This window comes from Heliangelus exortis, chromosome 19 (assembly GCF_036169615.1).
Source record: "Heliangelus exortis chromosome 19, bHelExo1.hap1, whole genome shotgun sequence".
Lineage (NCBI taxonomy): Eukaryota > Metazoa > Chordata > Aves > Apodiformes > Trochilidae > Heliangelus > Heliangelus exortis.
In genome coordinates, this window is record NC_092440.1 from 6,999,605 (window position 1) to 7,023,416 (window position 23,812).

Here is a 23,812-nt window from a genome sequence, read left to right on the forward strand (position 1 = left end):
ACCTGCTTTCTACTGAACTTGAACATTTTTCTGTACTACCCCTTTTAACTACAGCACTGAATGTAAAGGGGCAAGAGAATACATCCGCTTCTTTTACTTACATTGTTAGATTAACATCAGAAGTGTCTAAATCAATTGCTTTTTGTACCAACATGGTTAAGATCTTATGAAAACAGGCACTCTGATGGGGAATTTCAAGTTGTGTACTACCACTTAGAAGCCTACATACTATTGAAAGTCACTTTCGAAAGCAAATTTTGAGTACCTAAGTCATTTACTTTCCAGTAATAACTACACTGCTGAGAGAGGTACTGTGTGCTGCTACAGTCTTTATAATAATTAATACAAAAGCAGAAAGTACAAATACTTCTGATACTGAAGTCTAAAGCACTGAAGCAAAAAAGTCTATAATGGGTTCTCCTTGGAGCAAGCAAACAAGAAAAAAAAAACCCTAGGCTGAAAGCACTTATATCCAAAACCTAAACTCTTTAGAGAATATGAGCATGATTTCATATGTGTGTGTGTGTGTTTACGCATTTAAATCTGGCATGACTTTAAGAAACTAAATCCTTCTGTTAGCATCAAGATAATCCACTTTTCTGGAGGGAGAGATAAAAGTGAGTTGGCAGTTGTAAGAGCTCCGATATCCAATTTCTTTAAGAGACTTGAAGTCAGACTGATAGATTTGCAGCTGGCTCCACCACAACTTTAGCCCAGAGGAAAAAAAAAAAGGCCCAGAAATGTTTGGAGAAGTTGTGTGGCACTTGGAGGAGTGGCTGCTTCATAGTAAGGATGGGACTGCCAAGAAGTAACCCAGCTCTGTGTGGGGCTCTGGGCAACATTAGGATGAGAACTAAGTTCTGCCTACCAGCAACGCCCCATCCCATGGGTCTGGCCATGAATTCACATAATTAGGAGCAGAGTAACTGAGCAACCCTTTGAACACCCAAACACTGCTGCTCTGTGTGCACACATGAGGTGGGCATGCCAGAAAAAGATCAATCCTGTTAATGTTGGTAGGGACCCTCATGTTCAGAAGACACAAAGACCACTGTTTCCTCTGTGCATCCTACATCAGGGCCAGCCTTAATGCCCTTGAGTAGAGAGCAATAGCCCACAAAACTGTTGCTTCTGGGTCCCTTGTATAAGCTTTAGGTTCCAAAGGGAAGAAATTCTACCAGAAGTGCATTCATGTTACTCAGAGACCTGAATCTGTACCATCAGAGCATGCAGGAGCTCTGAGCTCTGCTTCATGGTGACAAGTGTGGCAAAGTGAATTTAAAGGAAGAACACATTTTCCTCAAAAACAGGGGGAGAAAAAGATGACAAAAAGGAGACTTCAAAGGGCTGTACCATCTCTGATAGCTTTTCTAAGCTGGCACTTTTACTAAGAGCACACAAGCACTCCAATGGCACAGCAAGGACAGTGCTGCTAGCAGCAGCTGGATCCCAGCTCTTCAGGACTGCTCAGTGATATTGTTTGCTTTTAAGAAACTTTTCTGTGAATGACAGCAGAAGCTCCTGGCTATGGAGCACTCTGTATTGATTTTATGAAGTGCCAGTTTGAAGGCATTTCTTATAATGCAGACAAGAGGCGTTTCACCGTCTGCAGGGTTAGACGCCCAGACCTTTCCCTCCACTAACTTAGGCTTCTCCTGCTTAAATTGCAGGAGAAATCCTTTTAGTAGGAGCAAGGCCGTTACCACTTCCTGGCAAGCTGCTGAATGTGAATAGGTCACTTGATCTTGCACCTCCTGAAGTTAATGGTGAAAACATACTTGCTTTCAGGGACTGCAATATCATGCTTTTAGTGCGCTCACTGCTATTTCCTTTTGCAATATTTTCAAAGTCTCCATCACAGTAGTCTTTTGCCTTAAACAGAGGAAGCAATGAATAGGTCTCCCACAGTGCTGCCAACATCTTCCCAGCCATGTGGTTGAAATTCTAGATGGTGCCAGGGCCTGTGAAAGGCAGCAGCTTTGGCCTATGTGGTCCTGCTTCTGGTTAGGAACCCAAGGCACTTTTGTCTATCATCGTTCTGAGAGCTCACTTTGGGCCAATTCACATTTTTCTTTCATTTAAAGAAGCAGTTATAAATAATGGGACATTATTTAGCTCCTGGAAGTAAAAAAGGGGATGTAAAACTATCGGATTTTTCCGTGGCAAATCTGCCCTCTCCTTATTCCTTTAACTGGCTTCATAGGAGACAGTGGGCACATTTTTTGCAAAATACTTGTCCCCTTTAATCCCTGCTGAGTTAGTTGTGGAGTCAAGTGCCAGACCAAAAGGAGGCCCCAGCAAAATAAAGTTGCAGGGAAGTCTCCAGCTGCTAGGGTCTCTTCCAGGGACAGCTGCAGGCTAATGGGAAGCTGTAAACAGGGCATTTAGGGCAGAAGTGACAATAGAATGGGGTCCAGGACGAACAAAGGAAACTTTTTTAAAGGATGCAAAGATTGTGAGAGCTGAACAGCAGAGCTTGTCTGCTGAGCTGTCTCTGCCTCAGAGAGAGAGGCCAAGCTGCCATGGACACGCAGAGAGCTTGTGCTGCTGCAGGCTCAGGATCCTGCTCTGCTGGCAGGATGCTGCTTGTCCAAGGATCAGAGAGGGGGACAGGTGTGGGGGGCTGCTCAGCTGTCACTCAGAACCACCTCTGGGACAACTAGAAACATGTTTTTTAAATCAGTTCTAACAGCAGCAGCTTTCATGTGAGTGGGGAGAAAGAAGGGGAGAATGACAAACTGTACATCTGTCCTTTCTTAATCTAAGAAGCATCTGGCGACTCTTGGAAAGCCACACTGGACAACTCATGCCCCAAAAAGGTGAAGGTTTTTTTGGAAAATTTTGTTTTGAAGACTTCTTATAGGAAGTTACAGCCCTGACTCTAGAACCTCTCATCTGGCAAAGCACGTCCAAGTCTCCTACCTGTTTCATAAGCACACGCTGCCCATGGAGGGGTCTGCATGACTTTATTTTACCTGCCCACCAGCCAGCCCATCTCTCAACACCCTCCAGTGCATGCACGGGAGATCAGCCCTGGAATAAGAAGCGAACCTACCTGCAGGGTGCCCTGGTATCACGAGGCTGTTGGTGGGTAACGCTGGTGGAGGTGGCAGCGTGGGTGGGGTGGCGAACATGGCCGGATGGTGCTGGTGTTGGGTCTGTGATCTGAGAGAGAAGTGCGAGGTAGCAAGATTAGAGATGGAGAGGGGCAGAGCTGGGCCGGAGGAATGGTGTGGAGGAATCTGAGGAGAGAGGGGAAGGTGTTTCGGGAGGCTGATGCTTGTTGCACTGCTAGCACTGCTGCTCCGGCTGCAGAGAGAAAAAGATGCGGGGTGGAGGGGAGTGAGAGACAGAGAAAAAGAGTGTGTTACAATACAGCTCTGAAACAGTGCAATAAATACACTACCAGACACAACAACCCCCTGTAACACTGATCTCCCCCAGCTTATGTTTTTGTTTTACTTAATGGCAGCGGAGACATGAACAAATTTTAATGAACATCTCCAACAGGACAGGATGGAGCTTGGACTCCCTGGAATGATGTTTCCTCTGGTACTTGAGCAATTCTTAGAACTACCTATGAGAAAATGATGAAGACCACAGAGCCAGCTGGATTTTGCATCTTTATTTAACCTCTGATGACCCTGCAGTAGCCATGTGCATCCTTGTAATCACACAATACAATTACTTTAATTTCTTTCCCTGTAGTTCTGGCTGCAGAGAGTTGCACAGTGTGAGTGACTTTGGGACCAGGTTGTATCTGCTGTTCATGCTGTGTGGTTGGATCCACACAAGCATGCAAACAAATGCCATGTTATAGTTCTGTATTTTAAATCTTATATTATTATTACTCCACTGCGAGTGATCTACGTTTTGTGGGATGAAAGGCAGTATGGCTGCTGCTGTTATTGAGCACAAGTCCCACAGTACCAATATTTTTTGCAATATAAGCCTAGAAGACATTCTTAATAGATTGAAATATTATTAATAATTTATACTATGGTGGCACTTACAGGGTAAAGCCACAAGAGATCTTAAGTATGCAGGATACTATGAAATGCACATTAGTAGTAACTCTCTGTATTTTGACCCTTATGCAGCCAAATACTATGTTTTAACCCAGTCTTCTCATCTTGATTAACTGAATAACTCATCTTGATTAACTGGTATGGTTTGGGAGACAAGGCAGGTTTTCTTTTTTTTGTACCTGCAAAAAGACTATACAGGTTCCAGTAGACTGGTTAATCTCTTGTCTCCACAACCTCTGTTTCCATACCATTTCCATTCATCCTGCTTGCTGGATGGAGGCAATTTAAACCACAAAGCTAAGCCTCCTGCTACACCTGACCTTGTCAGAATGAAGCACAGTTCTCCACCTGCCCAGTGTCCAGTTATAAGGAACACAGCATTTTCCACTATACATATCCCTCTTTACTAACAAAACCCCCCATGAACCAACAAAACTGTGAACAAAGCTTCTACTGAACTGAAGTCTTTCTGAACATGAAACAAAGCAACTCCTCAAACTCCAATCACATTACATTTCTGAGGCAAAAACTGGCCAGATCAGACAAGGTGGTGCAAAATTCCACTAGAAACTGGACTTAAAATAACTTTACCCCACAGTCACACACACCATTCTCCCAGAAAAGGAGAATTTTCAGATGCAGCTGGAAATTCCAGCCCCTGGAGTCAGCACATGAAGTCCAATAACCAAAACATGGAGCACTTTATCCAGTAAGAGTGCTCTTGTCTCATCTCCCAGCAACTCCTATCCCTTTTGAAACAAGTTTTGTCTCAGCAGCAGCATAAAGACAACACAATCATCCTTCTCCCATACCTGATATTATTGAGTCCGTTGTGGGCCACCTGGTGATGCACTTGGTAGTTGAGAGGTGGAGGGATGTGGCTGGGAGGCTGGGTCCGAAGCTCAGGGATCAACTGAGGCTGCGACTGCGGCCGAGGCTGAGGTTGGGACTGTGGCCGAGGCTGTGGCTGAGGTGTGAGCCTGGGTGGTGCTGGTGCTGAAATCACGGGCTCCTTCTTCAGCAGTGGGCTTGCTCTGGCGCTGGACGTGGGTGCTGAGGAAGTAGAAGTCACAACAGCAGCTACTGGCTGGGGGCTGGGGATAGGCAGGGCGAAGGGCACGTCGGTGCTCAGCTCCCGGCTCCGCTCTAGCCCAGACACCTTTGGGACATTGGCTGCTTTTGCTTCTGGCTTGTCATTCAAGGTGGGACCTTATGGAACAACGAGAAAAAAAAAAGAACAAAGCACACGGTGAAAGGTCTGCGTTTGTTTCTGTGCTGGGCAGGACATAAAGCTGAGAAAAAACAAGTCAAGTTTCAGCTCGTGGGAGCGGTGCTGCTATAAGATGGATGTGTGTTTGTGTCTGTCCTTCCTCTGTCCTTGACTGCCTAGTCTGCAGTACTTGTTAGCCTGTGTGTAAGAGATTTAGCTGTCACTAAATGAAAGAATACTAAAAGAACATAGAGCTTTCTGACTTCTACAGAGTCCCAGGGTTATGTGCAGTAGGAGTGTGAACATTTCTCAAGTTACTGCTACAGTATTTCCTGCTTGGTCTAAGTTTTAATGCTAATAATGAACTCGTCAACACAAGCCTGATCATACAGGTACTTCATTTTCTCAATGTTCTTTCAAGGTAATCTACACTTTATTTAGGCTCAGCTCCAGCTACAATGCACCATTATCCAAGCACTGATTCTTAATGATAACCCTACCTGGCTACCATATCTATTCCTCCTAAGGAAGAGACTATCTGGGATCTTCAGGCAGGAAAAGATGAGGCAGTTCTGCAGCAAAGCTGTGAGATTGCCATTATAGTTGTGTGGAAAAAAGAAGGCTGGAAACATCCAGTCAGAAATGCATTGAGCACTCAAGTGTAGTCCTGCTCACCCTAAGCACTGCCCACACCTATGTGCATGGCATGTCAAAGCTATCAGGAATGCTTTGCAAAATGCACCTAGAGGGAGAATTCCACAAGGAATTACTCCTTCTATGATGCCACATGTTTCCATTTTTCCAACTTAAGATACAAAAAACCCTAAGAGTTAAAGTCTGGAAAAGAAAAAGGGAAAAGGGAGGAAAGAGGAGATATTGCAGATCAAGCAGAATCCGAAAGCTCAAAGACAACTGAAACAACAACATGAAAGTGAGTAACTCCCACTATAACTTCTTTTCAACATATTCTGTGTATCCTTGAGTGCAAATAAAGCCATAATTACAAGAAAAAGCATTCGTGGTTATTAAAACTAGTGTCAACCATTTGTTCCACATGCACACACACCACTGTGCACACAGCACTTCTATGTGACTTACAGATAGATCCAGATCAGATACCCATCTGTGGTGGATAGATGCTTCTGTTATCCACCAGAAAGTGTTGGGGACTGTTTGTGTTTAGCTGGCTTGCAGACACCCAAGAGGTGCTACCTACACTCATTAACATGCTTCCAACACCCTCATGAACAAATTCCACCTTTGAAATTTTCCTGTCTCATCAAAGGACTGAGCCAGTTCCTGATGTAGGAGGTGTGGAAATAAAGCAAACACACACGGTGATCTAATTTTGGCCACACTTGTGAATGCAGCCCATGGGATGCTGGAGTCCTCACTGCTGCTGCTTTGATGACTTAAGCACCACCTTGCTGGCAACAGATGAGAGAGGGACAGTGGTGAATCAGAGCCTGTAGCACACATTTCTGTACAGAAAATGCCCATGTGGTGATGGCATCTCCTTCCTTCAGATAAAAGGCAGCACCCCCACTGGTTCCAGCTCTGCTTGCACTCTCACCATTGCACCACTTCATCCGTCCATCTGTCCAACCATCACTAAATATATATGAAGCCAGAACGTGAGAAGAGTATGAGTGGAACCATATGGACTATATTTATCAGTTGAAGTTGTCTGAGGACTTGTGACCTAAAATTCACAAATAATATGAACAGACATCTTCCCAAACACCTGTTCTTTGGGTGGCATCAAGTACAATCAACCCTGTACTTTCCAGCACCTTATATAGCTTTACAGGTTTGAAACAAGGTCTATAGGTCTTAAATTATTCCCTACAAGAAATAAAAGGCTAACCCTTGTTTCAATTAATTTCTATTTCAAATATGAGTTCATGCATTGAATGTATCCTGGTTTTGAGGAGTAACCAAGTCTATGGTTCCAGTGTTACTTAGAGCAACAAAGAATTTACTTCTAAAAGCAAATTCACCTCACTCTTGTGCACTGTTATTTTTATAATGCCATCTATGTTTGTAAATTTTCCTCAGGTTTTATTACTAACAACTGAAAAATTGTCTTTGACTCATCAAGCCAGGGGTCCCCACACAGTGCACTCTGGAGAGAGTATACTCACAGCTGTAGATCCTACTGTTTTTCAGGAGCTACCCAATAAAAGCAATTGGGTTTCACTCCTGACCATGGGTTTCCTGAGAGCCTATTAGCTCTTTCCATCCAACAGGCCTCCTCCTACAGAGTTAAACTTCATATTGTGTAATTATAGGCAATGTAGACTAATGGTATACTCAAAACACACTGGTATCACAAAAGTTAGTTGAGTAAAAAGTCAATTAGACCCAAAACAAATCAATAAAGTCCCGCATTAAATGCAGCTGTTAGACATCTCTGTGTACAACCATTGATTCCCACTTGCAATTTTCTCAAAGCAAAAGCTTGTGCTCCCTTGCTGACTGAACTGACCAGCTGGCCTGGCTGTATTAGTACCAGGGGTACATGACTAATTTCTGCTGCCAGCTTGCATCTCTTGGCTTGCAGTACTGAAATGCTTTTGTGTTTCATTCTCCACAGCAAGGAAAATACCCAGATTCCCCTTCTGATGGCTGTGATATAGTACAAGAGAGATAAGCTGCTTCATGAGGCTGACTGAGGGTGAACTGCAGTGGGTGAAGGAAAGGGAGACATCACACTTATCACAAAAATCTCCAGTTCAAGACTTTCCTCTCTATTCACATGAAAGCCTCTGAGCTACCTTCCTGAAATCCCTTAGAAAGTTAATTTCAATGGTTTTTCAAGGGATGTTGCCCTTTCTGCTCAGGATCTCAAACTCTGCAGGGTCTCTGTAGGGCGCTTGAATAGCCATCCTAAGGGAGCTACACTCTTTCATGCCCAAGATCCTTCCAGTTGACCAGGCTGCTGATCACATGTGGAAAAATCTCAAGGAAAGAAACCGAATATAACCTCTTGTACAAGCTGGATCATGTTTCATTGAGATCCTTTTAGAAATTTCTGTCCTTTGGCACCTAATCTAGTTCTTCTGAGCAGATGGGCCCAAGAAGCTGCACACAATTGCTCTCACAAAAGCACAGACCCAGCAGACCAAACCACAACATTCTAGAGACAAAAATGTGTTTATTTTTACCAAGTCCTGGAGTAATTTTCATACCTAATGATAACAGGCTGAGCCAATTTGCCTAAGACTTGACAGTCAGCTCCAATAATTCAACCTTAATTAAACCTGAACGCATGTCAGTTCAGCTTGTTCTTTCACAGGGAAGCTGACATTTGAAATGATTCATGTTTCAGCCATGCTATGGGAGAGCTGGATCACATCTGCCATTCTCTTCCATGCAGAGCACTGCCCCTTTGCAGCATGCCCACTTTGTTTATTTTCTAACCAAACCCTTTGGACTTCTTCCACTGAGAGGTCTTCTTAAATGAACAGACAGTGAAACATGTCTTGATCTCACAGGGATGAGCTATGTCTGAGTGCAAGAGACAGGGAAGAAAGGGCTGAAACTGTTCTAATAAGAAAAATAAACCCAACGTGGGATTGCTCATTCTTGCTGCCTTTATCTATTAATTTGTCAATTGGACCACTGCAAAATTTCAACCTTCCTGTGTACTGGGCTCCATCTGATTCCAATTTCACCTGTTAAAGATGATAACTTTTAAAAACTTTTAGAAGCACAGGGAGCTTTAGCTACTGCTGCTGTAAATGCACAGAAAAAAGAGCTGAAGTCTAAGGGAAGCCCCAAGGTCAACAACAGTTGAATTTGCTGAAAAAAAAATGTGTTTCGGAAGGAACCACATGAACCAGACAGACCATCAGCAGGGATTCAATATGAAACTGCAGTAAACACAAGATCTGGGACTGGAATAAAGAGGCACTGCCCATCCTCATCCCCATGGCTGCACAGGGTGACATGCTTGCCAGTGTGTAACTACACAGCCTTGCAGGCTAAATACAATACAGAAAGTCCCAGACACAAATTAAACCTTTCTGTTACAGGAATTTGCTTTCAAGCTGATTAAGAGTAGCTCAAGTGCAAGGGATTAAACATGTAAAGGCTGCTTTGAGAACTCCAATAAGCAGCTACTGTTATACAAACAGTACTTAAGGCAACAGCAGTTCCAGCCCTACCTCTTGCTCTTTGCAAGCTGCTGGTTGCTGCTGAAAGGGGACTGTCAACACACGTACAATGTGATTGGAAATAATCTAATCTTGCTTGCACGCCTTTCCTTTGTCTCTTGAAAAAAAGAAAAGTGGAGTCATTCAGACGTCTTTCTGCAGCCTCCCTTCTTGTATTCAAACAGCAAGGGTGATGGGGTGATGTGAGAAAGAAATCCTTCTCCTACATCCATCAATGACATCTTTAGCAATGGCAATTTCCCAAGAAACAAAAGAGGCACCATCTGCACCCTCTCTATCCACCCTGAACAGATCCTTGAAAACAGACATAAGCCAGGCTGGCTACGATGAACCCTGCTCCATATTATAATTCCAGCAAGAAACACTGCAAAAGCATCACCACAGGAATTATAGGGACATGTGGCAAAAAGCTGAGTATTTCAGAGCTGGCTGATGAGTCCCAGAGATGAGTTTTGAACCAAGGAGTAGGTCAAAACAAAGAAATAACCAAAAGAGAGCATTTAATGAACTTCTGCAAACCTTTTTTTTTTTTTTTTTGAATTGAGCTTTCAGAGTACTGCATAATGCACTCTGGATATGCAACATATATAAGCACAGGAGAGAATAAAGCATTTTGCATTGGCAATGATAGCACTGACACTGTCAGAGTGCTTACAAGTGAAAATCAATATCTAAGTGCTAATTCTTTATCCTCGGCTGGCTTTTGCTTTTATATGGATGACTTTTTTATTGCATGTTAGGCTAGCACTATTTAACACATTAGACAATTAGCTTGGTCTGCAAAGGTAAGGCAAGCAGAGCTACAACACAGAGGCTATCAGACTCATGGGAACATCAAGATCCTCCCCCCATTTTAATGCAAATCAGCTTAAAATAAGGAATAAAGACGTGGGACTTGCACATCAAACCACTGCCTGGAAGGCTCCCTGGTATGTGATGGGAACCATTTTTAACATTATCATGAAGCAAAGGCCAAATTTCCATCATGACGGTGGTGTACATGTTAAATCATGTAAAAAAATGTTCTTTTGTGACACAGGCTCTTCAGAACAACATGGGCCTCTGGTGGATCTTCCACAGATAACTGCACTGTTTTCTTGCAGAGGGAAGTAAGCAGGAGCCCTCATGCCTGACTCTGAGCTGCTGGGTCTTTGTTCCCAGCGTGGCTCCCCCAGCCCATCCCCATCACCCAGCACCACAGCAGCTTTCAACAGGGAGCTCCTTCCCCTGCCTGGTCTGGATTCATCCCCTATCACTCAGTTCATTTGTACAGAGCTGTCTGTCAAGTCAAATTGTCTTGCTGCAATCTGAAACACCCTTCGAACAGCTGCCACTATCAATTACTCTCCCAGACAGCCTTGACTATCAGGAAGAGAACTGGAGCGAGCACTTGCCAGTTTTAATAAACTGTGTTGCCCAAGTCATTTAACCTGCTAGATTGCTGTATGCTGGGGCTGTAACAAGCCTTCAGCTTTTCAACCTAGAAGAAAGCAACAGTGGCAAAAAGCTGTCAGCTTGGTCCTCAAAATTAACTTCCAAGGGTGTCTTCCCCCCTCCTTCTCCTTTCAGAAGCGCCCAAGTTTAAAAGTAAAATATCTTCAAGCCATTCTCATAATGTCACGACAAGGAAAGCAGCTCACATTTTACACACAAAGCCAGAGACTCCTGAGAGTGAAGGGTTGACACACTCCTCAGTTTTCATGTCAGGAGCACACTTGAGCAGAGAGAGCTCCCCTCTCCTCCAACACCCACATGGACACATCCCATGAGCATTCCCCAGTGATGGCTCTCCCTGGATCCCAGCCACCATCACCCTGATGCAGCTGAGGGCTTCAAGATGCCCCAAGCACCTCCAGGGGTCTGCACCCACCACCCCAGCCTGGCTCCTTACACTCTCACTACAGTTATAGTTTCTTGCCCAATTGGTAAGTCAAGCATGGCAAATTTACATGGACTCCAGTACTTTCAGTACTGGTAGGACAGATTTCCTAAAGAAACATTTCTTTAAAATTAAAGCCTTTCTATCCAGATCAGTGCTTTCAGTTTGTGGCATTTTACATTTTATAATCTCTCTCACATCATATATACCGAGATGTCTGTGAATGTTAATCAAAAAGAAAAGGTCTGTTGTCATTAGGATTAATCAGCCTTATAAAAATCTGCACTTCCACTAGAAAGCTTATTGGACTCCACAAATGAAAAAGAAGTTTCAAACTATGCTAAATGTTTTCCTTAGCCAGCTATGGAGATAAGAGTCTTTGTTACAAAAGCTTGCAGCACAGAAAGACTTCACCCCCTCCCCTTGAAACTGAGAGCAACAGCATTAAGACCAATGGACTTGATGCTGATTTGCTGCTTTATGGTTCTTTAATGGGATGTTTTATTCCTAGAGATTTGGGAGCTTTCCATGCTCTATCCAGGCATGTTAGCTGTAAGCATGCATGACGACACTCCAAAGCTGCAGGAGTTGAATGAAAATGGGTGCCAAACACAAGGATTGGGGCCAGAGCATAAAGAAGAAGGATCACCACTCAAATCCCCCCAAAGTAAGTCACACTGCATTTTCCTACCAATGTTGCTTCTGGCAATATTTCAATGCAAAGCTGAAACTGGATTTGCAGCTAAAGCACCTACTGTGGATGCTGGTGTTGTAATGAGATTGAAAGTTTCATACAGGCTTTTAATCCAGGGCTATAATGGTGGATCAAATGCTGCAGGGTTAAATCTCCTCAGCACTGCTCCTAAGCAGGTGCCAAATGCCCCAAAAACAGTGACGTAGGAGCCCCTCTCTCAGCCTGGCCACAAGATGTTACTAAAGGTTCTTGCAGTTATTTACTGAGGGTGTTTTTGCCTTACTTTGTTCTGGATTTTTTTTTAATGTGTGATGGCATCTTGTACACCTAATCTGAGTGACAGAAAAGCAACAAGGTAAATAAGCTATTGGAAAGACTCCCCCCCCCCATGAAAGCAAGCAAGCACCAATATTCAGCTCCAGGTATAAGCTTCTAAACAAACTAAACTGCTACATACCAAGGAATCTTACAATTTTTAAGTAGTCAAACAAGGGCAAATAATAAACCATCAAACTATGGCGTTACAGGAGAAAATGTACTGCTTTTGCTGTCTGAAATCCATATCGATTCTCTTCTAGCCTGCCAGTGAGTTATTAATCACTCCAATTAAATCATGAACACAGGTCTTTACGCTGAAATTGAACCCCCACCAATAGATCAATAACTCAAACCTCCAAGAGCAATTACTGCTCAGCATAACAGAGCAGCCTGTAACAGAGAGCTCCATGCAGACCACAGTTCTCTCTGCCACAGCTTTCACAGGCAGTGCAAACAAACCAGGGAAAAAAATATTTTATAACTATTATTTTCAAAATAAACAGACATCTGCTTAGAGTTACCTAATCTCTCCCACATCACAGAGGCAGATCTGCCAAGGTCACATTGGAGACATGATTACATTTTTTCACAATTTGTTATTCTAGCAAAGCCCTGATAAGATTGAACTATTGAAGTTCACACTCTGGTTTAATTTCAAGAGGTTAAATGCCAAATCCTTTTCTTATTGCTACAAGGAACGGATCTGGAGGCTGCTTAATACCCTGTGTGGGCTAAGACAACAATTTTGTTTCATCTGCACAGTCTTATGAAGGTCTTGATTTTTTAATTTTTTTTTTAAATGACATCAGAGAACTCCAAACTCCCAAAGAATCATTTAAAGCAAAATCAGAACGTGAGACTGTTCCAGGGGAGTGCAAGTGACCTTTCAGACCTTCCAGCCTGGAGCAGTTAACTCAATGGCTGGCTGAGAAAGTACATTCACTAACCAAAACCAGAAAAAGGCAAGAAAGAACATTCTCTAACACCAGATCATCTCTGCTGGGAACAGGAGATGATTACCCTAACCAGCCAAGCGTATGCAGGGTCACAGAAATTCCCATCTCTGCACTGGAAGATAACTGATGCTTGTCCTGATGCAAGGAAAAGAGGAACCATCCATGCTCGGGCTCTCCCAGGTCCTTTCCAGGTGATAGCAGTGTTTCTGCACGCATCCTTGCTTCTGATGGGCTGGCCCCTTCAAGCAGGCCCCAGAGCACCATCCATCATCCTTCATTAGGGAAACTATTGGCAGCCAATTAAGTGGTGATGGACCCATGCCACTGAAGCTAATCAAGACGAGTTCATACCCTACCCTTCAGGCTGAAGGCTCCTGTCTACCATGGGTGTCACCTTACTGCTTCTTCCCCTGGCTGGCTCACTGTCAGGTGTGTTCAAACAGCCTTGGCCAAGGCTCAACATACAAATTGCAAATCAGGCAATGCAAGAAAACAAGCAGGCAGAGGGGCAGCACTAATGCTGGGGGCTCGCCATGGCTTTCTGCTGCCAGACCCCTATGTAGCTGTGGCAAAAGGGAGGGAAGAAGGGAGAGAGATTTATCTATTCCCCACTGCAGCAGAGACAGAGAGAGGCCAGACAACAGTTTTCTTCCTCCCTAGAGGTCAGAGACTGTAATTGGAGTTAGAAAGATGAAGTAGTGCTGTGATCTCCCTTCTGGAATGTGGAATGTGCTACTCATGTGAACTGCATCACCTCAGCATCCTACACACATCTACACATAAGACCTGCCCGTACCCCACATGCTCTATGCCTGCCAGACCCCAGTAGCAGCACATTCTACTTTGTCTAGGAGGCTCTGTACTAAACTCTGCCATTTCAATTTTCAGGGGTAACAAAGGCAGCAATAATAATTTCTAATGGTTTTCACTCTGCAGTGGCCTTTGCTAGATGTCAGAAGACTGCAGAAAATGACCTGTTGTGCCTGTGTGCAATCAGTATTTGAAGTGCCAAAGCTGCTTTTTCTGAGCTGAAGGCAAACTCCTTCAGGATGATCTCAAGAGTGGGTGAAATGCAGCTGCAAAGCTCCTTCCAGGAAAGTCAGAACTGAAAGATATAAAACGGTAGCAAACAGAACTGTTTAGAAACTCTCAGTAACTTGACTGACTTCCATACCCAATGTCACGGCTGGAGCTGTGAGGATGGAAAGTTCTGCTACAAGGCAACTCAGTTTCTGCTAAACAGGAACTGAAAGGAGTGACTGACCATGAACAAATCAGCAAAGTCCTGTCTTATTTATTTGCTGAGTCCAGCCCTCATAGTTCAGTAACCACTGTCTCAGTAGTGCTAATATGCTTGTAATTTGGGAAAACAATGCCTGAGATTCAGTGCTTGTCAAGTGGAACCAGTGATTTGCAACCAGAAGCTCCCTACATCCTGCAGCTCCCTGCTGCCCTCCCTCCCCATTTCCTGGCACCTGAAGGCACCTTCCAGGCAGATTCCTCACTTGGAGTTAGTGGCAGCACACTAACACAAAGCAACATGTTCAGCTGTTACCAAATTGCCTCTCTTTTGCTGGCAGTTACTCAATAGTTCCTCTTTCCATTAACTTTGTTGAGGATTTAGGGTCAAGACAAAGAAAAATGGGAAGAAGAGATTCTCCTGTGAGCTCAGGAGCAATGAGGTCTCTGACATCACTCTTATTAACATGGTCAAAACCCAGCTCTAAAGCTGCTGTAGTGGCATATTAAGAAAAACTGAAATATTGAAGTTAACAGACTGAATATCTTAAACTACATTTCAAGTTGCATCATGGATAATTAAAATATTTAAGGGACAAGCTGCAAGTTGTTAATCAGGGAACATTTACTTGAATGGTGTGTGCCCTTTGGATTTGGTCCCTATGGCAACCAAATATTCACTCCAAAAGGATGTGCTGGAAGAAGCATGTCAGGAGCTGCCTAAACATTTTAATTCACAGAGTGAGCAACGAATAAATACAGATACTGACAAGCACAACACAGGCAAAAAAAGGTTTGTAAACAGCATTAGTAATGCACAGATACCCCTTTGCTTTTTAAGATTGGAAAAAGTCCATTCTTCCTTTAAACAAACCCACTATAAAGATGAAGAAAACTGGAGTGAGATGCACGTGGGGTGTTGAATCACAAGTATTAGCTACTGATAATAAGAGTTGTATGATAGAGGAGCTTTTCTTCAGTTTCTTGAGAAATTGTGATTGTGTTTCCACTCCCCATATTGCCAGATGTCTCACCTGGATCAACAGAAAACAAACTTTGAGAATGCAACACCACGTGAAGGACATCTTCACAGTGTGCTCAAGAAGGAAAATGTCAGGGGCAATTGGCTTTGCCTTCAAAATAAGAAGTGGCTTGATATGCAGTAAGGAAAGGAAAAGAGTACTTCACTGCACTGCAGAAGGCAAACTCCTTCAGGATGATCTCAAGAGTGGGTGAAATGCAGCTGCAAAGCTCCTTCCAGCTCTCTCCTTTGATGAAGTGTGAATTCTTCAATGGGCCGCAGAAATTCTGGAAAGACTTTAGTGCTGGATATGCTTGAGGTAAGATCTGGCATCCAGCAAGATCTAACAAAGGAACACAGTCCTGTGCATTGCAATGGAATCACACCCTATTACTGAAGAGGCACCTTGAACCTCTTCTTGCATGAGGATTTATGGCTGTTGAAAGATACCTTACAAGGCTGGAGGGTGCTGGATGGTGCAAGGCTGCAACAACTGTGATGCCAGCTTGGATGTACAAAACCCCTGAAAGAGTAACTCAGGATTTGTAAACCCAAATGCTTGCTCTACACTCCTCTTCCTGCTGCCTCCTTGGAGACCCTTTGCAGACACTGGAGTGGCCCTGCAGTGACTGAGAGCCATAAGCACAACAATTTCTACAAGGCTGCGGGATGGAAATGACACCTTCAGCTGGAAGCCCATGGAAGGCATCTGGGATTCTGAAATTAACAAGCCACTCTACCTTGGTAGAACCAGTAAGTAGAGAATTTCCTGCCCTACTAACTAAGGTATTTGGCTTTCTTGTGATGAGGTCTGTTGGAAGCCCAGCAGCACACAGCACTGTCCCCTCCTGCTTCCCAGGCAGAGCCACAACTGTCACAACCCCCCCGTTCCTCTGAGCTCAAGTGGGCAGGCACTGCCACAGTACTAACCTCTGTCTTAGGCAGCAAACAAGTACAGACTCAGACATCTGGAAGGCTCATCACAGGAATTATTTCATACAAAACTGATGTGCGTTTTGATTTCAGTACTGGGTGAAAGAAAGAGGTGAGTATCAGGGCTTAGCCTGCGGATACTTTCCCAAGACAGTAATTGCTGCATAATTCATATTCTTGTTTTCACATGCTTCACAATCCTACTGAATTCACTGTTTTTCCTTCAAGTTCTCTCCATGTCACAGTTTTTCCAAACAGCAGAAACACAAAAAAGCAGAAGCCCAGTGCTAAGCAGCAACTCAGGCTTGGCAAATCCCACGAATCCCAGATTTGTGCACATTAGGAGGGAAAAGTGGAGTCCAAGCTAATTCTTCAGAGTTTCCACTCCACATTAGCAGAGCAGACAACATCTTTCACTCATTATATCTATATTTCCCTGCAAGCAGTTCTTGGTGAAGTTGGAATTGAGCCTTGCTATCTCTACCCAAAGCCACCTGCTCCCCATCAACTCCAGATCACACAGGCTGGAGGAGTGCTGCCCTCTGTATGAGGAAAGACTCATCAATACTAAGTATTTGTGACTGATAGGAAATCTCAGCATGGTTAGAAGCAATTTAGAGATTCCACACCAAAGTGGCTCACAAACAGAGTGGCAGTGATGATGCAGGCCCTCAAATCTTTCAGCTCTTATAAAACCGACTGAAAATCACATACTAGATCCTTGCAGAGAGGGGATTCCTACTTTGAAGAAATTAATTGAATGGACTCAATGATTACAAATTAATTGCCTCATCTCTCATCTCTCAATAGGCAGAATCCAAGTTCTGGTGCTACTGGTCTTGTTTTTTAGGAGACAATATGGTTTTGTTTTTGAGGACAACACTCCAAACTGCCAGTGGTTAGTTTCAGGGAACCACCTCCTTTTGCATTAACATATTCACTTGCAAAATCTATCACATATGTTGCGTGCAAACTGGCTGAGAGTTTGGTTCAGCTCTGACAGCATGAGAGCCTCTAGCCCAAATATCTGAAAGTAATAAAATCTACACCATCCTCCTGATCCCTCATGCTCACAGTGAACTGAACTGTATTTTCACTTCGCAATGGTGGAGAACCTACACAGACACATAGCCAGAGCTACAGACAAAATGGAGGGACTATCAGTTTCTCACACAAGGTAATTTTAATTTGCTCTTGAAGTAAGGATACAGATCCCAAATCCAGTATTTTGCCTTTCCACTTATTTTCTGCCATGTACAGCTCGTGGATGCAGCTGTAACAAGGACCACAGTTGATGCTGGAGAAGCCAGGACCCTTTTTCTAGAGGAAAGCAGCCCTGGGACACTACACTGTGGAAGACAGGCAACCTGTCCAGCTGGGCTGCTGTGCATGTACCATGGCACAGAATCCTCATCCCTCTGCCCTGGCTCCTTATTTTCCTGGCCATATACATTTTCTTGGTATCCAAATCACAACAGCACCTTCATCTTACACAGAGGCACGTGCTTGTTCCCAGAAGATGGGAAAAAGTAACACTGGTCCATACTAGCTTTTTGGACCACACAATAGGATAATTGTCACATGAAAAACATAAGCAATAGTGGTTTTGTCACAGGCCAATGCTCATGGCTAAAGGAAATGACTGGACTATCACACTGTACCTTATAATCACCCCACAAACAAATCGGGCCAGGAGGGACAGAGCACCCATTATTTCATATATAGACATGGGATATAAGGAAAAATACAGAATAAAGCCTTGCAGACAGTAGGTGTTTCTGTGTCAAAACCAATTCTCCCCAGCCCTTTGTTTCACAGCCTGGCTCAGAACTAGGCTGCTCCCACAGACCTTGCACTCCCCAGAGCTGTCAGGCTGTTGGAGGCTTGGAGTAGCTGTTCTGAATGAGTACATTTTTTTCCATTAATTCATCAAAACCAAAGCCAAATTTGTCTTACACTAGGTGTCCCATGTTTCTGAAAAATCCCAGCCTCTTCTAAGATCAAGCACAACCAAGAGTGGCAGGAAGGAAGCAGGGATATTCTCCAGCATGAAAGGAAGACAAAGGCACTGAGGGAGCAGTTGGCCTCTGATGCCACACCGTGTCTCCAGGGCCTAAAGCTCTGCTGCATCCACAAGATAAATCCACCTTCTCCCCCCCCTCTTCCCACAGCAGAGCAAAACAACTCCCCAGTTACCAGTGCTGGATGCCGGTAAAGGTCTCCCTTTTCTTTCTTGTGCAAGGAATTTCCCACCCCTTCATTTTATAAATTACCAGAACAGACATTTAAATGTTCAAGAGTAATCTGAACAGAGTATTCATGCCTTGGGCATTTTTATGCTCTACAAGGAGAGAGACAAAAAGGCCTCATTTAATACCTCCCTACAGCATTCCCTGTTCCTGCTCTTCCCTTGTGACCTTCCAAAGGCAAACTCATGGTTGTCCAAGGCTCCTGTGCTGCCCCAGCCCTACTCTCTCCCTTTAAAAGAACAAGACAGATTTTCACGGCAAACGGCGCAGGCTGACTAGAGCAGGTGGTGGGAATCCTTTAAAGGAGAGAAAAATCATTTGTAACTAATAAAAAGAGAAGAAAATTCTGATTCCCATGGTTTTATTAAGCACCCGGGGGAGCCGGTCGGGCGCAGACACATCTGCTGCTTCCGTGGCTCCCTCGGTGCCACAGCGTGGAGCTGTGGGATGCAGAGAATAAATGGCCTCTGTGCACCTGCACCCTCCACCTCCTGGGATGCCAAGGAATGGGGTGGCTCTGCCTGCTTTACGAAGAATTTTAACAATGCTGTATCAGCTCCAGAGCCTGAGCCTGGCTTCTACCCTGGATTTTGAGATCTATCTTCACAAAACCAGCTGAAGCCTCTGTATTCTCCAACATACAGAAACCACCCAATGTTTGAATCAAGTTTTGTGCTAGATCAAAAGCTAGACCTGCAAAAACATCCATGGGGCTTTGCTTTTATTCCTTAACAAAACCCTCACCCACAGTAACTTTCTGATCCTTAGTCTCCGAGAGAAACATCACAATATAGAGAGGCTAACAATATACCTTACTCTTTGCCTTATAATTGACAGGTACAGAAGTGTAACTAGGAAAGGACCTTTTGATACAGCTGCCAAAAGTTTGGTTTGCTGTGTGGCACTCTGAGACATCAGCTCTACAGAAGGTATGGAAACAACTATAGCACTGGGACAGCAGCTCACTCCCTATCTCCCTTCTCTGCCTTTCTTCTTCCCTTATTGTCAAAACTGAAGAAGGGAGCGATGACAAACTCAAAAGGCATGGCCAAGAATGGAGGCTGAAAATTCAACAGACCCCTGCCATGCCCTAAAGTGCTGTTGTGGCTGTTCCCTGTGTGCAGGGAATTAGGATATGGTCCCCAATCCATCAGTGAGCAAAGGGGCAGAGGAATAGATGTGCTGTGTTTCTACAGAGACTTTGGGTACTGCTCCTTTTCTGTATTAGTTGGCAAGCACAAGGTACAGAAACATCCGCTGGCTAAGAGCAAATGCTGGAATCCAAGTTTATTTGGATGTGATTTATGGGATGCTTTGCTATGATGTGGCCAATGCAGTTGTTTGCTCAAGAGTTAAATGGAAAGGATATTTCTTCCTATGGAAGAGGACCAGGAAATTAAACCTGGACCTGACTCAGATCTCTGTCCTCTGTCATATGGGTTTCTCTCCACAAAGAGGGGGTGGTGATAGGCTTGAATCTTCTCCAAATGTGACTTCCCTTTCCTCAACGAGTAATTTAGAAAGAAAAAGGTCTGAAGCTCCAGCAGCCTCCTACAGGCAATGCCACCCTCTTGAGCTGTGGGTTTCTCCCCAATTCTTTGTTTCTCCACACCAGTTTCACCTGATCACAACCTGCACTGAAGTAATTTCAAGATGCACGTGCCCACCCCTCTCCAAGCACAGCAGCCAGTGATGCCTGCATGGATGTTTGGTGATTTGCTATCAGCAAAGTTTTTCAGCAGCCAGACCAGAAAAGTCTATTTCATTTCCAAGTCTGTAAACCCTGGCATACAACTCTACATAGCCTGAAAGAGCTCCGCAGTATCTACACACCTGCCAAAAATTGACAGAAACATCTAGCACTATGTGGTCAAGCTCTACAAGTCACAAACCAGCACTGGTATAATGGAAAAGGGCTGCATCACAAACAAGCACCTACCTCAAGTACTTTTGGGGTATTCAGCATGTTGTGGCTGCAATGAATTAGTTTCTGACCAGAAAAGAGAACACTTCCTTCAATCACACTGTAGAAATGTTTTCCTTATGCCCAAACTTCAGAAATATTCACCACCCGATACTGAGGTTGGTTTTCCTAAGAGCCAAGGATCATAAAGTAGCCATGTGTTTGAACAAGAGGTCACTGCCCACCAGCTCAAGGGTTCAGTGCAAGATTCTAATCAGAGAGCAATCTGAAAATAGAGCTATTAAAGCACTAAAATAGTTTCGAGTAGTTTAAATTTCTGTTTTACTGATTTTTCTGGCTATGATTCATAGGGCTATCAAATTAGCATCTGGATATCTTGTTGAAGGGAGTAAAGCCAATAAACTCATGGGCCCATTTTGTTTCTCTTTACTGCCACAGTCGTGTGACTTCATTGATGCTCAGACCTGAAGGCAAAGGACACAAGGACAATGCCCTACAGCAGATGCCAAGCCCCTGTTCTGTGGGTTGTGCAGTCCAACAGATGATATTTGACAAACAGCAATCAGAAGGCACTGTTTCTACAAGATGCTGTAATACCAAAGGTTCCTAACTAATTAATTGTTTCTGACACAATTACACAAAGGACAATTTTCAAAGATGCAAAGTCAGCAGGAGATGGAGTGAGGGTTTGACCCAAACCTTTAAGAACCTTAAAACCACACAGTTCACCTGTACCCTAACCTGGATACTTTTCAAGACCAAGAAAACTAGCAAACAACATCTGTTATTTAAAAGAATGTGCTCCATTAACTTTTTGCAAAGAAATCTGTCTCACCCAATACCAAACTCCTCAGCCTCTCCATCTTCATCTACCCATCGTGGTAAGAAGAGAAGCTCCTCCACCTCCTTCTCTCTCCCTTCAGACAGTACAGCATTTTCAGCATCAGGCTGCCAGGCTGGTCAAACCCAGAGATGGAAGGAAAAATGCCTTTCCATCCCCACCTCTGGAAAGATGCAGATGTGGTAGGAAAAGCCCCACTAACTCCCCTCATTGCCTTTGAAGCCCGAGGAGAACAGACGAGCAGCACATTTGAAATTAATTACAGCAAAACCTACTGCATTGTTCCCTCCTCCCCTTCCTTTTTCCCCTGACCCCCTCATCGCAGAGCTCTCACTGAAGCCTCTGTGGCGTGTATATTTTCCTAAAGTTGCCGGGGCCAAAACAGTACAGCTGAGACATTCACAGAAGTCAAAGAAAGTGCAGAGCCAGGTTATTGCACAGGGGTACAATAGTTCCTTAAGAGCAAGAGTCTCCCCCGCCACCGCCCCCCTCCTCCCAAACCTCCCGTCTCTAACGAACCTTTGGTGTCTTTCCACAAAAAACAAACATCAATCAGGCAACAGGCTGTTCCTTTTCCCCTGTTGCTAGTCTGAAATAACAGTCATCCCCCGCTGGGCTGGGAACCCACTTCCCTCTCCAGCACACATGCGGGATAATAAGGGGGAGGCGAAGGAGGGAGGAAAACCCGCTCCGAGGTGCCAGAATACACAGCGAGCCGTGCCTTTCGGAGCCAGAGAAAACTTGGGAACACAACAGCTTTTGATTCCTCCTGCCCCACCGGGCACGTTAATTATTTAATAGTTGGCTTATGAATTGGTGGTGGTGGTCAGAACAGGGTGGAAGGGAAATCAGGCTTTTCCCCCCCTTCGCCCCCAGCCCCCTCCTGGCGCTGGCAGAGCAGCCTCTGTGCGCACACGCGTGTGCCCAGCTCCAGGCACGCCCAAGAGGCTGCTCGGAGCAGAGCTCTTGCTCACAAGACCCTCCTTGTTGGCTGGTGACCACAGTGGCTACAGACAGCATGGGACAGCATCTGGATCAAATGAGTTACGGGGCAAAGAAACGCACCCTCTCTGTGTGTGGAGGCTGAGATTTTTCGTGTGTTTTCGAGTGGGGGAAGGGCACTCCGGAGTTTATATTGGATTGTGGCAGAGTTGGAAACAGAGCTGCAAATCAAACAAAGATCAGCTTATGATTTGCAGCTCGGGCTTTCTAGGTGTCTGAAGCAACACTTTGGAAGGAGCGTGGGGAAAAGGAGAACGTAACTACATCTCATTTGGATGGAGAGGACTCACAGATGTTAGGAATATTTTTGATCAACAGCTTTCCTGGCACTGCTTGTGGTGGAATCCACAACCTTGACGGGCTAGCTGAGTAAGAAAGTGCTGGCAAGCTCCTGTCTGCATGCAGGCAATTTGCAATGCTGCCAGTCAATATTTCAGTGAAAACAAAATTGCAGGGATCATATTAAAAGAGGGGGAAAAGGGAAAATAAAACCAAACAAAAATCAGCCTTCCCTTTTAAGAGAAGCTCTGATATGACCTGATGGGAAGGACCCTCCCAAATCAAAAGGAACTCTTTGTTTGTTTAAAATTAACAGACTGTGAGGGGAGTCCTGCAGTGAGCATGGCAAGGCAAGCCCGCCAGCAACAACAGAAGCAAACTCAGCAAGAAGTGGCTTTTCAGGGGGACACCTGGGTGGCATGTTTAGTACAGGGCTGCAGGAAATGGTGCAGAAAGAAGTTTATAGTTGTGTCCATTTGGTGGAGGAAATGAATGCAGCAGGCATGGATCTGAGCCGAAACCCTTCAACTGTGGGGAGAAGAAGGGAAGGGATGGGAGAAAAGGAGAACTTCTGCAGCAATATTTTCAAATTCAGGTTTGGGTGTATCTGTGCTGGCCTCTTCTTACTTTTAAACAATGGTATTCTTGGGGGGGAAAAAAAAGCAGTGCATCCCAGGAAGCATTTTTCACCGGACCAGTCTTGACTGACACAGACCTTCAGGGGCATCTAAGCTCCTGGTACAGCTCACAACATCATCTGGAGCATCTTTAGAGTGTCCTTAAATTATACCCACCTGCACGGCTTCCAGAAAAGTATTTTGCTTGTCACAACCCCTGGAGTTAGGCCCTTTTCTGCCTTGGCCTCAGGACTGAGCATGGCTGAGTGCTCTGTCACTGTCAGTGGGGAGTCCTCAGATGTTTGCTTAAGACTGCTTTATAGCATGTACTGCTGGAATGACATAAAGGGTTCAGAGACTGGCCTGTAACACAAAAATATTTCTGGCCAAAAGGTACATTATGCTCAGATAATTTGTTTGTTGATCCAATCAAAGGTATAAAAT

At 44.4% G+C, this 23,812-nt stretch overlaps 1 protein-coding gene across 25 annotated transcripts in view; it reads right to left on the reverse strand.

Moving 5' to 3' along the window:
* Nucleotides 1-23,812, reverse strand: part of FBRSL1 (fibrosin like 1) — a 513,458-nt gene that overhangs the window by 22,695 nt on the left and 466,951 nt on the right. For all 25 annotated transcript variants that reach the window (XM_071763661.1, XM_071763655.1, XM_071763656.1 and 22 more), the window contains 2 exons: nucleotides 4,841-5,237; nucleotides 3,056-3,309 (listed from right to left, as the gene is read on the reverse strand). In XM_071763661.1, coding sequence (XP_071619762.1) covers nucleotides 3,056-3,309; nucleotides 4,841-5,237 — 651 coding nt within the window. The remainder of the gene's footprint in view (nucleotides 1-3,055; nucleotides 3,310-4,840; nucleotides 5,238-23,812) is intronic.